The 14,595-nt window shown below is 42.3% G+C and overlaps 1 protein-coding gene across 1 annotated transcript; it reads left to right on the top strand.

The window, feature by feature from the left end:
* Window positions 1-3,295: 3,295 nt before the first annotated feature.
* On the top strand, window positions 3,296-5,389 carry LOC127308678 (probable glucuronokinase 2). Its single transcript, XM_051339573.2, has 6 exons — window positions 3,296-3,669; window positions 3,862-4,011; window positions 4,097-4,285; window positions 4,422-4,538; window positions 4,642-4,802; window positions 4,925-5,389. The coding sequence occupies exons 1-6, from the start codon at window positions 3,478-3,480 to the stop codon at window positions 5,190-5,192; spliced, it is 1,077 nt and encodes a 358-aa protein (XP_051195533.1). The 5' UTR covers window positions 3,296-3,477; the 3' UTR covers window positions 5,193-5,389.
* Window positions 5,390-14,595: the final 9,206 nt, after the last annotated feature.

Here is a 14,595-nt window from a genome sequence, read left to right as displayed (position 1 = left end):
TCAACTCTATGGTGGCTCCTTTGAAGACCTTAACCTTCAAGGAGGGGGTGCTTTTCATGGAGGAGGTGAAGGCTCCCAAGACCGAGGGCACCATGGAGGAAAAGCTGCAAGTTCTGGAGGACACCGTCTTCAGTTATGGAACTGTGATTGAGCACAACCTTGATGCCCATCACTTTATGAATATTGAGATGGAGAAGAAGTTTGAAGCCTATGCTGCAAGGATCAAAGATATGGGGAAGTATGTGCACACCATCACACATATGGACATGTTCCAAGCCCTCATGTGTGATATGGAAAACCAAAATTTTGAGTACAAAAATCGCTTCAAGAAGATCGCCAAAGATGCCTCCACCATGTTCAACGATCCACCAATGTCCTTATACAATGGGAGGCCCTATTCTTGGAAGCTCAAGAAGTGGGACACCTACTACGAGGAGAGCGATGCCAAGAAAGAAGATCCAACGCCAACAATCTAAGATTGGGGAAGTTTTATCCAGTCTTTATGATGTTTAGTTAGTTATATTGCTTTTAGTCGTGATATTTAGATTGGTTTTGCTTCTATCTAGTAGGTATCGATTTTCTCATAGATTGAAAATCTCTTCGAACATTATTATTTATATTTGGTCGAGTGGTTTTTGAATAAAGTATGAAGTATGGTGTCATCCATGATTCTTTTGTTTGGAGATTTATGGGTAACACTCATGTAGATGTGCACCTCATATCTAGAAGTTTCAGTTACACCTTGTCTTGAATTAGATTAACTTGAGTGTGTCGGACAAGTATGGAACTTCTCAAACAAACAAAAAAACTTGCAACAAAGGAAAGATCCATGCAAGTGATGTTTACAACCAAAGAAAAGAAAATAATACCTTGAATTTGGGGTTGAGATATGGTTTTGTACAACAAACAGTTAGAAAGAGATGATGACAAAGGGACATGAGAAACTTTTGTACTACTTAGTAATCAATGAGTAAACTGAGAGTCATGGATATTTCAATACATATGCTCAATAGAAAAGTGTATGAAAGGTAGGTACCCGAGGATTCAACTAGAAATGGAAAGTGTGAAGCAAAGGTTGAGTAGATCATATGACACGATTGAAATATCCATGAATAAGTATTATATTGTTTACTAAAAATAGGACTGTTAACTTCTACCATTTAAAAGTGGTGAAAGTGTTCGATAGAGTTGAATTTCATGTCTATATTGTTATTATAACTCTCTTCTTTTAACTAGTTATCCTATGAGAGTTTATCCGTTTTGTGAATTCAATAGTAAAACCAAGATTAGCAGAGTGGATAACTTTGAAAAAATAACAAAACTGAGGATGGTTCAGTTGTCCAACATACAATATTATTCATGTTCAAAAGTAAGGTGTAGTTGCTAGAACTTCTATTCATGTTTCCCTCATTTGAATGGTTGATAGTTTATACATATTTTAAGATAAGTGAACATGCAAAAGTTGATGATACAATGTTCGTATTTAGTTGATCAACCATAAGATCATTGATGCATGATACGATCTATTCGTTTATTTGCTTGAAGATGAGCAAAGGTTTAAGCTTGGTTGAGTTGATACATGCATTTTGTATCATCATAATAGAAACATATATGATCAATTTAGAATGATATTTGCATCAATATACCATTTTTATGCATTTTAGATGATTTCTAATACTTTCCTACAAAGTATCCTTCATTCATATTAATATCTAGGAGGAAGAAGACTTCCTTTTTTGTACTTTGATATTTCAGGGACCTTCTGGAATCCAAAAAATTCGGGGAAAAAATACGGTAAAAGTTTTTCACCAGGAGAAAGACTATGGGCGAAAGAAACACGTGAGCGCAGCCACGAGGACCAATAGAGCCCAGGTGGCGCGGAGCCACTGTAGGCCACTCCACCGCGAATCGTTTGCACCTTGAGCTTTGCCTCGCCTCTCCCTTTTTACATACACCTCTGTTTCACTAGAAAACCTGCACCATATTTTTATCACGATTTACAGAGGTGGAGGCGGAGACGGAGGCGAAAGTTCTCTCCTACTCCGGGAGAGGGCAAACCTGCTGCTCCGGAGCCTTCGGTGAGGGGGAAATCGAAGCCATCGTAATCACCACTCCTCCTTGGCATAGGGGGGGCTCTCCATTAACTCAAACATCATCCCCAATATCAACACCATCTTCATCTCCATGTTCCACCTCGATCCCCTCAAAGTTTGAGATTGATTGAACTCTCAATATTGGTTAAGTGCTATTTGCATGATTGTGATTGGAAACTTATCTTTATTGGTGGTCATATTATATTTTTAATTGTATTTTAATCCATATGCCACTGATCCATACCATGTTTCATCATTGCTTGCCATGTGAAAATGACCGATAGTGCGCTAGGAAACTGGTTCCTCCCATGATGATAGTGTGCCGTCTGGAGCATGAAAAGGTGATATCCCTGCTAGTTGACGATACTGTTGGCTAGGAATGAAACCCTCATGCCAGGTGAGCCATGGTAGCGTGCGAGGTAATTAATAGTGGCCCTCTCATCTTGGACATGGCGGCCTGCTTGTACCTCTTGTCGGCCTCTCCATGTTTTGAGCTCCTTCCTATGTGTGCCTCACCTAGTCCTTCTATCACAACATAATTTCGTGTTCGGTTGGCTAGCGGACAAAACCAGGTGCGGACACGTGCGTCCTTGGTTTCTTCGGATATGTAGCCATGGCACTTCGACATAAAACATAGATGGAGTCCATATAAACATGCGAATCAAAATATGCAAAAGCACAACATGGTCCAGAACCCCCAAATCTAACCGCTAATTGAAGAATCAACACTACACTTTGAAGAATCAAAAATATAAACACTACCAACTTGTAACAGGATTTCAAGATTAAATAAATAAAAAGTAAAATAAAGGAATATAAGCACATCGTACTGGAGGACGACGGTGCCTCCAAGACGACGAGCATTTGGGCACACATGCTTATATGTATTGATCGCCGATGTTTCCGTTGATCACTTTTGCGTGATACTTATGTCATACTCTTTAACTTTTCCTTTTCAACATTTTGATCATGTGCATGATCGATGTATTCACTATTCCTAATTTTGTGTTACTGCAAATGTGAATGTACTCTGTGTCGTCATGACACACGTATACTGAACAATATCCTAGAGAAGTAATGTTTGGCAGATATGATCGCCAGATGTGTGCACGTAGTCAAGATTATCATGATACAAAATATTGAAACATTATGCCAATAACGTAATAGCTGGCAGATATGATCGCCAGATGGAACACACTGCTGTTGCCGGAGATAGCACAGTATATGACCAATACACCGGCAACAGTTCAAGTACAGGAGTAGCGGCATCGGAGAAACCGGTGGTGACGAACTCTTCTGCTGGCGTCGTTATCCGGTCCACCAACCTGACCTGACTTGTCATCCATCTCTACCCGGAGCCGGAGGATCAGCGGCGGCGGCGGCGATGGAAGTGGAACACAGGGCATACGCGCGCGTGGGTCTCCTCGGCAACCCCAGCGACGTGTACGGCGGCCGCGCCGTCTCCTTCGCCGTCGCCGGCCTCTGGGCGACCGTCCGCCTCCGCCCCTCCGAGGAGCTCCTCATCCAGCCCCACCCGCGCCATGACCTCGTCGCCTTCCCCTGCCTCTCCGCACTCGTAAGATCGCAATCCCCAAATCGAAATTCTTCCTCCTTCCCACCGTCTCTTCTCCTCCCAATCAGCTAGCCCAATCCGATCATGCAGAGATTAATCGGATTTGGCAAGACATAGTTTCTTTCGTGCCAAGATCGATCGGCACCGATTAGTCAATTGCACGAATCAAAACCGACATCTCCGTGCGTGTAACAGGTGGAGCGTCTGGACGGGGGAGGGTACTACGGCGGCGTGCGGCTGCTGCTGGCCATCTGCAAAATCTTCCACAGCCACTGCAAGCACAACGGCATCGCCCTGGAGGACAAGAACTTCACTCTGTCCTATGACACCAACATTCCTCGCCAGGTACCCCGCCCTTAGATTCCTCTGTCCTACAACACCCTTTTGTCATGACGTAACTGACAGTCCTGTTTCCTCTGCATTTCTGTAGGCCGGGCTCTCCGGCTCGAGCGCCATCGTGTGCGCGGCGCTGAGCTGCCTCCTCGATTTCTACAATGTCAGGGACAAGATCAGGGTCGAGGTCCGGCCTAACCTCATCCTCGACGCGGAGAAGGAGCTCGGGATCGTCGCCGGGCTCCAGGACCGGGTCGCGCAGGTCTACTGTGGCCTTGTTTACATGGTACGGCAAATTTGTGTGATTGGTGGCAGCTATATTATAAAACACCCCTCCACGTCGATCACCTAACCTAGCTACCTGATTGTTAGTCATGATGATGACTCTTGTGGGCTAATCTTTCAGTTTTGCCACTTGTCAGGATTTTAGCCAAGAGCATATGGATAAGCTGGGTCACGGCATATACACACCGCTAGACGTCAATCTACTCCCCCCTCTCTATCTTATCTATGCTGAGAACCCAAGCGACTCTGGCAAGGTTTGTTCAATCTTGGTTAATATTCCAAACCTTTTGTTTGAAAAATATTTTTACACTCCTTTAGACTAATATATCAAACTTCAAACCTTGTATAACCAATTAGGTCCACAGCAGTGTCAGGCAAAGATGGCTTGATGGCGACGAGTTCATAATATCATCCATGAAGGAAGTCGCGCATCTAGCCTATGACGGCCACAATGCGTTGTTGCAGAAGAATTACACTGAACTCGCGAGGCTTATGAACAGAAACTTTGATCTGAGAAGGTGAGGCTAACGTCAACGAGGCTTAGAAATCAACAATCTTGTTAGCCAAGATATGAGATTTTCCATCGCAACAATATTACCGACTAGTGAGTTAACTAGTTAAGCGTGATTGGTGGTTGTAGGCAAATGTTTGGAGACGACGTGCTTGGAGCGGTGAATATAAAGATGGTCGAAGTAGCGAGGAGTGTTGGCGCTGCATCGAAGTTCACCGGCAGCGGAGGTGCAGTGGTTGCGTTTTGCCCGGATGGGGACGCACAGGCGGAGCTCCTGAAGAAGGCGTGCGAGGAGGCTGGCTTCGTCGTGGAGCCGATCGAAGTCGCCCCGTCGGTGCTGACAGAGGAGGAGGTTGCAAGCTTGTACAAGTCACCGGTAGACAAAAGGATATCATAAGCAAACTCTTGCTATAAAGCATAGCAAATATCCAATTTGTTGAAATCACTCGCAGTCACAGGAGTTGTGTCATGTGAACGATATTCTGAGAGTGAGAAGTGCTGTTTGATAATTGATATATTTTTCATGCGGTGCAAGTGTAACATTGTTCTTTTACAGGAAAAAATAAATATATACTAGCAAAGCTTCGTTTTTTTTCACTGGTTGCTAGCTAGCTAGAGGAATAGTTATACTCCCTTCAATTCGTTTTAATTAACACAAATTTAGTCAACTTTTCTACTAATTTTTTATCAATTAAAAAAATCGAAGAAAATATTAAAAAAATATGGATGAAATCCCTCAAAAAGGAACAACATGGATGGAACCAATGAATCTAGTTCTACTCCTAGTGAAGGATAACCCGAATTCGGTAGAGAAGGCTCCATCTTCGGGTACCACTATTTTTTTCGAAACGCGGTACAAACGTAGATGCTTACAAAAACGTGCATACACTCGCCCCTATAAACGCACACACGCACACCCTACTTATATGAACATCTCCGAGAGACTGTGTCCAAAAAACTTGATCCGGCAGGTTTTGAGATTGATGAAGTCACCACATGCATCTCGCGGTCGACGGGAACGCCGCCTCCCACTAAAACGTATTACACCTTAATTTGCATCTAGCTAGAACGCGTTTTTCATCCACACAAACGCAAGCAGACGCTTTTCGTCTATTTGCGTCGATCCGTTGATACCCTAATTACCCAAACATCCAGCTAGAGATGCACTACGGAACCAGTCAAGGTGCCGACGGCCGGCGGCCGGCGGCATAGCTTGCCTTGCCTTTGGCACAGGCTTGTGCCGACGGCAGCCGTCGGCACAATAACGCCTCGGCACAGGCAAATATGCCGTCGGCATAGAAATAACGCCGTTTGGTAATTCTGGCTCGAATTTTTTCAAAAAAAATTCAATTTTTTTATCCCAATTTTTTAATCTCTCACCTGCACCATTTTAACTCTAACTACACTTACTATTAGGTCTAATTCCACTCATGGTCAAACTTCCCAGTCAGTCACCCATCCTCACACTACTCCACCCCTAGCACGCTTAACTTCTCGGTTCCATTTAGATTGGATTCCATGAAAGAAATGACACCTTCTGACAATAATACCATATCAATACTATTAATCCTTATTGCTTGATGTTGCACATCATTATTTTTTGAATTCCAAACAATTACCTACATAAACTACAAGAATGAGTATATTAATCTTGAATTCAAATGGACAATAAAATAATTTTTTCTTTTTTATTTAATATGGAATAATTAATATCTTTAAATCTGTAAATCAAAATTTGACAAATAATATGTCTAAATCGATTAGAAAAATGAGAGGAATCCAAATATGACACCTATATCATATTTTGAATCTAAAAATAATTTTTCCAAAAATTCATGAGCATTAGATCATGTACCAGTTGTTCAAATCTGGCCAGCCTCCTACCGATTCGGGATTTTGTCTTTTTCATGAGGGATGGATGGAAAAGTTCCAGATCCACCGGTTGGGAAATTTTCCATCTTAGGTGGTCTAGTATTTTTTTAAAAATGTGTCGGTACCAATGTGAAACTTTAATTTGGTGGTTGCTTCACAAAACATCGCGTTTTTGGCACCTCAAAAAAGGAAAATGGCTTTTTCGCGCGATGAAAAGGAAAATTTCCTCCTGCAACATCGTAAGACATCTCAAAATACACATGTGTGCATAATATAGGCACATTATCACAAACTATGCCGCGATTCTATCCATAACATTGGTCGTTTGACCTAAATGTCATGAAACCTCGAACATCATAGCTCATTTTGTGAAGGATTTTTTGTGATGTTCGCAATTTTCCAACTTTAATATTTTTCCTTGCAACTATGACATATAATATGATAGCACGCGAAGGTTTCACATTGTTTGGACCATTTTTGAATTTTTATTGCCGTTTCAAACTACATTCAAAACGGCGGGCATGAAGATCCTTTGCCCGGGGCCGAGGCTCGCTAAACTTGCACTGGATCTCTGATGAAATAGCATGTTGTGAATCTAAAAATATTTTTTACAAAAAATCTTGAGCAATATATCATGTACCTGTAGTTCAAATCTGGTTGGCCTCCTACCGATTCGGCGGGAATTTGTCTTTTTCATGAGTGGTAGATGGAAAGGTTCCAGATACACCGGTTGAGAAATTTTCCATCTTAGTTGGTCTACTATTTTTGAAAAATGTGTTGGTACCAATGTGAATCTTTAATTTGGTGGTTGCTTTACAAAACACCCCGTTTTCGGCACCTCAAAAATGGAAAATGTTTTTTTCGTGCGATGAAATGGAAAACTTCCTCCTGCAATATCGTAAGACATTCCAATATGCACATGTGTGCACAATATGGGCACATTATCACAAACTATGCCGCGATTCTATCCATAACATTGGTCGTTTGACCTAAATGTCATGAAACCTCGAACATGATAGCTCATTTTGTGAACGATTTTTTGTGATGTTCACAATTTTCCAACTTTAATATTTTTCCTTGCAACTATGACACATAATATGAGACCACGCGAAGGTTTTACATTGTTTGGATCGTTTTCGAATTTTTTATGCCTATTTCAAACTATATTCAAAACGGCGGGCATGAAGATCCTTTGCCCGGGGCTGAGGCTCGCTAAACTTTCACTGGATCTCTAATGAAATAACATGTTGTGAATCTAAAAATAATTTTTACAAAAAATCATGAGCAATATATCATGTACTTATAGTTCAAATCTGGTCGGCCTCCTACCGATTCTGCAGGAATTTGTCTTTTTCATGAGGGGTGGATGGAAAGGTTCCAGATACACAGGTTGAGAAATTTTCCATCTTAGTTGGTCTAGTATTTTTGAAAAATGTGTTGGTACCCATGTGAATCTTTAATGTGGTGGTTGCTTCACAAAACACACCGTTTTCGGCACCTCAAAAATGAAAAATAGTTTTTTCGTGCGATGAAATGGAAAACTTCCTCCTACAATATCGTAAGACATCCCAATATGCACATGTGTGCACAATATGGGCACACATCATCACAAACTATGCCAGGATTCTATCCATAACATTGGTTGTTCTGTGTGAAAGTCATAAAACATCGGATATGATAGCTCATTTTTTATAAGGTTCTTTGAGATATTTTAAATATTCCAAGTTTGATATTTTTCCAAGATAGAACTTATTTTTCTGAAATTTTTGATATATTATTTATATTTTTCTGATTACAATGATTTAGTTATGATTTTTTGAAGATTAATGTGGTAAAATGAAAAATAGCTATGCCGACGCCGTCGGCACAGGGCTGAAATATGTGGGCACAGGTCTGACGCTGTTAGTTCACCGTCACGACGGAGAGGTTGTGCCGACGGTTGCCATCGGCACAGACCTTCATGTGCCGATGGTTTACCTGTGCCGACGACTGACCTGCTGGCTTGGTCGGAACGACGCTCCGATATTTTACCATCGGCACAGGATCTAGCCGTCGGCACCTTAACTGATTTCCGTAGCTATGAAACTTAAAGAGAAGTTGGACCGGCCGCTGGATGATCGCGTGGCAGAGACCACGTCGGTCCCTTCCAGCCTGCGCGACGCGCCGCATGCATCCATCCCTCCTAGCTTGCTCTAGCACATGTATGCAACCGATCAGCGTTATCGCTAATCACCGTCAGCACCACATGGTTTTTGGTACAGTAGTACGCATGGTTCGCTTTCATTTACTAAAAAGAAGTGCGTCATTGCACATCAGCCCATCTACTCCGAGGCACAAATACATCCCTAAAATTCGAGTATTATACTAAGATCGAAAGTATAGTACTTTCTCCGTTCCATTAAACATGTTTAGATCTAGATATTATTTCTAGATATTATTTGATATCTAAATACATCCATATTTAGACATATTTAATGGGAGGGAGGGACGCAACTAAAAGCGACACCGGTATCTACCTGCTACCGACCACATTTCACATTGTTGCTTTCCGTCTTTCTTTCGCGTCGCGTCTCCCCTCCCGCGCCTCTCACCTTTTCACCGTTGATCAAATCGTCGGTCACTCCAACAGAATATTTCTCCTGCGTTGGAATCTGTCGCGACGCCGGACTCCTTCACCGCCCTTTTCGCTGCATGTAGTTCGCTAAATCGGGCCAGAACGCGGCGGCCACTCCCCCCTCCACTGCGCACAAAAGGTGTTCGACCGTTTGTCTGGTAGGCGACACCGGTCGCTGTTTGTTGCCTCCATTGCTGCCGATGATTTCGAACCCCTTTTTTTGCCTCTAGACATGGATAGCGACAAGGAAATGATCCAACAAATCATGGATGACGATGCAACCTATGATGACGACGTTCGGGAGCAGTTGGTGATCATCACTTGCCTTCAAAAAATGTTTGATGGCGTCGAGGAGAAGAAGAAGAGGTCGCACCATGGAGGTTCAAGACCGGGAAGAAGTAAGTCGAAGCTCCGGCAGAGGTTGGAGGGTCATATGATGTTGTACTACGACTAGTTCTCTAACACTGCAACACACGCCAACAGTTTTTTGCGGCGCTATAGGATGAGCGAGGGCTTGTTCATGGAAATCCTTCATGGCGTGAGAGAGTTCGACCCCTGCTTCCGGCTGAAGCACGATTGATGGTTTTTGAGATTCCTCCTTCAACGGTGGGGCCGTTGATGGTGTTTTTAGGAATAATGGTCTCTCAGTCCATGACCCTGCTTGGCGGAGGTGTTGCTGATCCCGACGAGAGCTTTGTGGAGTCCAAGCTATTGGAATGACTTCGATCTGACGTTGTATCGTGGCATCATGGCAGAGATGGGTTGTTCTTGGAGTGCGGCGGTCTTGACTATTGTGTGTCTGCGAATAATGGTGAGGATCCAGCCGCCTGAAGGGCGGGGTGGTGTTGGCCCTGGATCCGGCGCCGAAGAGGCTCGGGGCCTCCTTCGGTCGATGTTCCTTATCGGGCTAGATCCAGTCTTACGGAGTTGATGGCTATCGTGGCTCATTAACACATTATGGCTAGGGTTTATTCAACGTCAACGAATGGACCAACTGTTGGTGCTCTTCTTCTCCGGCGACAAAGAAGGATGTGTGTGCTTGGTAGTTGTGGCGATGGCCGTTTTCAGCAGCACAACCGTTTGTATCTTCCTTGTGTTCTTATGTTTATGAATACAGGTAATGTATGCATATGGCCTGAATTCGCTAGACATGGAATTTCTTAATGTGTTTGGATGCACAGAATTTGACCTTGGAATCGAATTGGAGTGAAATTCCAAATCCAAGATGGAAAGGAAATTGACCCCATTTCAATTCTGTTGTTTGGATGTACCTGATATTCGTTGTTAGAATCAAAGGTTGGCACCCAATTCCAATTCGTGTTTGGATGCCGCAAACCGTGGAATTTGATGTTTTGTTAAATTTAGACGATATAAAGTTGTCTACGTATAAGAAAATATAATATGTTTATATTAGAATGTTCATTTATTATTTTTCACACATAATAATATCAAAATAATTATCATCCAATAATTTTTTTCACACAACTTTTCTATCAAATGCAGCAACAATTGACTTGCAAAATCTGAAGGAATCAACCATGATTTGTGTAGAGTGTAAAAAAACAAGATCAACCACGATTTAGATTTAGAAAAGGCTTGTGTAGACAACAAATCAATCACGATTTAGCTCCAGACAACAAATCAATCACGATTTAGAAAAGGCTTGGGGAGATGAAGCCTAGCTAAGAGTCCGGCTTGGGGAGCGGTAGGGAGATGCCTTGGTTCCCCTCCCGCCGCCGGTAACCCTCCTGCCGTCGTTCCCCATCGCATCTAGGGTTGGAGGAGGCCAGGGATGCAGAGAGGAGGACGGGGATGCAAAGGAGAGCAGGGATGGGGAGAGGGGAGCGGGGATGGGCAGAGAAGAGCGGGGAAGAGATGAGGAGGACGAAGGCGGGGAGAGGCTTACCGGAGGCGCCGCCGCCGCCGGTCGCGTCCAGTTCGTGAGAGAGGCGAGCTCACTCGCCAGACAAGAGCGAAGCGGTACGCGGGTTAGCGACCAGATTCCACGCGTTTCCGAGCTCGCACCCTCGGAAACTCGCTAGGCAGAGCGGACGGGTGCGGGGTGGGCTTGGAATTGGGTCAAGTTTCCGAGCTGCAATTCTATGGCCACCCAAACAGACGAATTGGGCCAATCTGGGTCGAATTCCATTTCCGAGGCCAGATTCTGTGCATCCAAACACAGAGAAGTTGGACCAGCCGCTGCATGACATGTGCCAGAGGCCACGTACTCCCTTCTGCCCAAAAAATGTTGGTTTGGTCGAAGCCAAGCTTCGTAAAGTTTTATCATCTATATTGATAACAAAAGAATCATATTTTTAGAAATGCCATGAAATGTATTTTTATATTATATGCATTTGTTATAGTATATCTTTATATTATTATCTATATTTTTAGTTAAATTTTGCACAGCTTACTTGCATAAAAAATTATGAGCAATATAAAATAGGCAGGAGGGAGTACGTTCCTTCCAGCCTTCGCGGCGCGCCGTCGCATGCATCCATGACCACCCCCCTAGCTAGCTCTAGCACATGTATATATGCAATCGATCGGCGCTATCGCTAATAATCGTCAGCTCTACCACATGGTTTTCCTTAGTAGGCAGTTCTAAGAGCATATACTCCATTTATTTTGAAATACATGTTAGACACATTTTAAAATGTAAAAAAATTGAAACAAAAATTTCGCACGTATATCTTCATGTGCTACGCGCTCACAAAGTCGTTTCATGAAAAATCGACATGTCATGTGCCGTGTGTTAAAAAGACAAAATTCGGTGATGTTTTGGCACATGGGAGCATATGCTCCCTTTATTTTGAAATACATGTTAGACACATTTTAAAATGTGAAAAAAATTGAAACAAAAATTTCGCATGTATATCTTCATGTGCTACGCGCTCACAAAGTCGTTTCATGAAAAATCGACATGTCATGTGCCGTGTGTTAAAAAGACAAAATTCGGTGATGAAACAAAGACTTGTCACAAGATAAATTTTCTCTTTTTCGCTTAGACTACAAAAAATATCATTTTTTCGTGAAATTTGACGAATACACATATATTATGGAGATGTACATGTAAAAAATTTATCAAATTTTTTTAACACTTGAAAATATGTTTTTATGGTAGAGGGATCATACGCACCCGGGAGCCGAATTGAGTTTCTAGTTCTAAGACTAATAAAAAGAAGTACGATCATTACACATCTGCCTATCTACTCTGAGCACAAATACGTCCTTAATAAAAATCCGAGTATACTAAAATCCAAAGTACCCTGCAGTACAAGTGTGTACAATAGCCGAGTGTAGTTACAAATACATCCGAGTATTACGAAGTACGAGTATAACTCGGTGATATAAAAAATGCAATTGCATCGAAGTAGAAGTACAACTCAGTGAAACCCAAATACAGTTACGTACAAAACATAAGTAGTTACATACAAATTCAAGTACACCGAATAATGAGTATAACTCAATGAAAAACCAAGAAAACCGAAGTACAAGTAATCTCCTAGTGAAACCCTTAGAGTATATTGAAGTATGAGTACAAATCCGAATACAATTACGTATCAACCCCGAGTACAACCATACTAGTTTTAGAGTAAAAAAAAAGTTTCTTCAAATCTATTGTGGAATTGCATAAATCTGATCTGATGAAAGAGACTAGGTAATTATATTTAATACCTCCCCTCTTGTCTAGGCCGGTGAGCTTTTTTTAGATCTCGCCCGGGTCTTTGACATGTATCGTTGGATTTTTTTAGGGATTCCACTAAATATTTATTTTAAATACTGCATTGGCTAGAATTTAAACCTAGATCTTGTAGATCCGATGCCATGTGGAATTGCATGCTCCAGCAGTTCAACCATAAGACCGATATGATGAAAGAGACTAGGCAGTAGGATTATTTTCTTCGCAAGACCTTTTACTTTTTTTAATCATGTGGGAGTTAGAATTAATTCCTATTTACTTACTTTTATCCATGTGGGGAGGGGGGGAAGAGGCGTCTATATTCAGCTATAAAGTTTATTTTGTATACTGCAGGCGGCTCCAGCTTTTTCTTAATCAGAGTTCTGGGTATGGCTGACATTCTCGCTTCCGCTTCGTCGACCCCCGCTTTCGCGGTTGCTTCCCTCTAAGGCGGAACGCTCCCCTACCGATGCCTTGAGTTTCTCGCCCCTTTGCCTTAGGATTCGTTAATTGTCTTTCTCGATGGGACGGGGAAGGGATATAACTCATTCTTTCTCAACAATTATTAAAATTGGAATAGTTTTATTACTTCAATGCAATCTATTTTTCTTTTTTAAAAAGAAAATACCTCGCCCGTGAAGTAAATCATTGCTTGCGCGTGATAGGGATTGCAACGGCGCTAGAAAGTAGCTTCTTGTGACGGTAAAGCACACGTCCATTGGAAACCCCAAGAGGAAGGTGTGATGCGTACAGCAGCAAGTTTTCCCTCAGTAAGAAACCAAGGTTTATCGAACCAGTAGGAGATGAAGGCCACGTGAAGGTTGTTGGTGAAGGAGTGTAGTGCGGCGCAACACCAGGGATTCTGGCGCCAACGTGGAACCTGCACAACACAATCAAGATACTTTGCCCCAACTTAACAGTGAGGTTGTCAATCTCACCGGCTTGCTGTAAACAAAGGATTAAACGCATGGTGTGGAGAATGATGTTTGCTTGCAAAGAACAACAGAGAACAATGATTGTAGTAGGTTGTATTTCAGATGTAAAAGAATGGACCGGGGTCCACAGTTCACTAGTGGTGTCTCTCCAATAAGATAAATAACATGTTGGGTGAACAAATTACAGTTGGGCAATTGACAAATAGAGAGGGCATAACAATGCACATACATATCATGATGACTACTATTAGATTTACTTAGGGCATTACGACAAAGAACATAGACCTCTATCCAACATGCATCTATGCCTAAAAAGTCCACCTTCGGGTTAGCATCCGCACCCCTTCCAGTATTAAGTTGCAAACAACAGACAATTGCATTAAGTACTGTGCGTAATGTAAACAATACAAATATCTTTAGACAAAGCATTGATGTTTTATCCCTTGTGGCAACAGCACATCCACAACCTTAGAACTTTTTGTCACTGTCCCAGATTCAATGGAGGCATGAACCCACTGATACGTCCAAAACGTATCTATTTTCCCGAACAATTTTGCTATTGTTTTGCCTCTAATTTGTGTATTTTGGATGCAACTAACACGGACTAACGCTGTTTTCAGCAGAACTGTTCTGGTGTCTCGTTTTTGTGCAGAATTCCAACTTTCGGGAAAATCCTCGGAATTTATGCAGAAGGCCC

The sequence above is a fragment of the Lolium perenne genome, chromosome 6, assembly GCF_019359855.2.
Source record: "Lolium perenne isolate Kyuss_39 chromosome 6, Kyuss_2.0, whole genome shotgun sequence".
Lineage (NCBI taxonomy): Eukaryota > Viridiplantae > Streptophyta > Magnoliopsida > Poales > Poaceae > Lolium > Lolium perenne.
The sequence above is the reverse complement of the archived record's forward strand: the minus strand, read 5'-3'. Positions and strand labels throughout refer to the sequence as shown.

Bases quoted from the DNA above. Each gene is read 5' to 3' on its own strand.
- LOC127308678 (XM_051339573.2), top strand. From the start codon at position 3,478: ATGGAAGTGGAACACAGGGCATACGCGCGCGTGGGTCTCCTCGGCAAC. The intron at 4,539-4,641 runs GTTTGTTCAATC...ATAACCAATTAG, and splicing joins ACCCAAGCGACTCTGGCAAG to GTCCACAGCAGTGTCAGGCA. The intron at 4,803-4,924 runs GTGAGGCTAACG...TGGTGGTTGTAG, and splicing joins AGAAACTTTGATCTGAGAAG to GCAAATGTTTGGAGACGACG.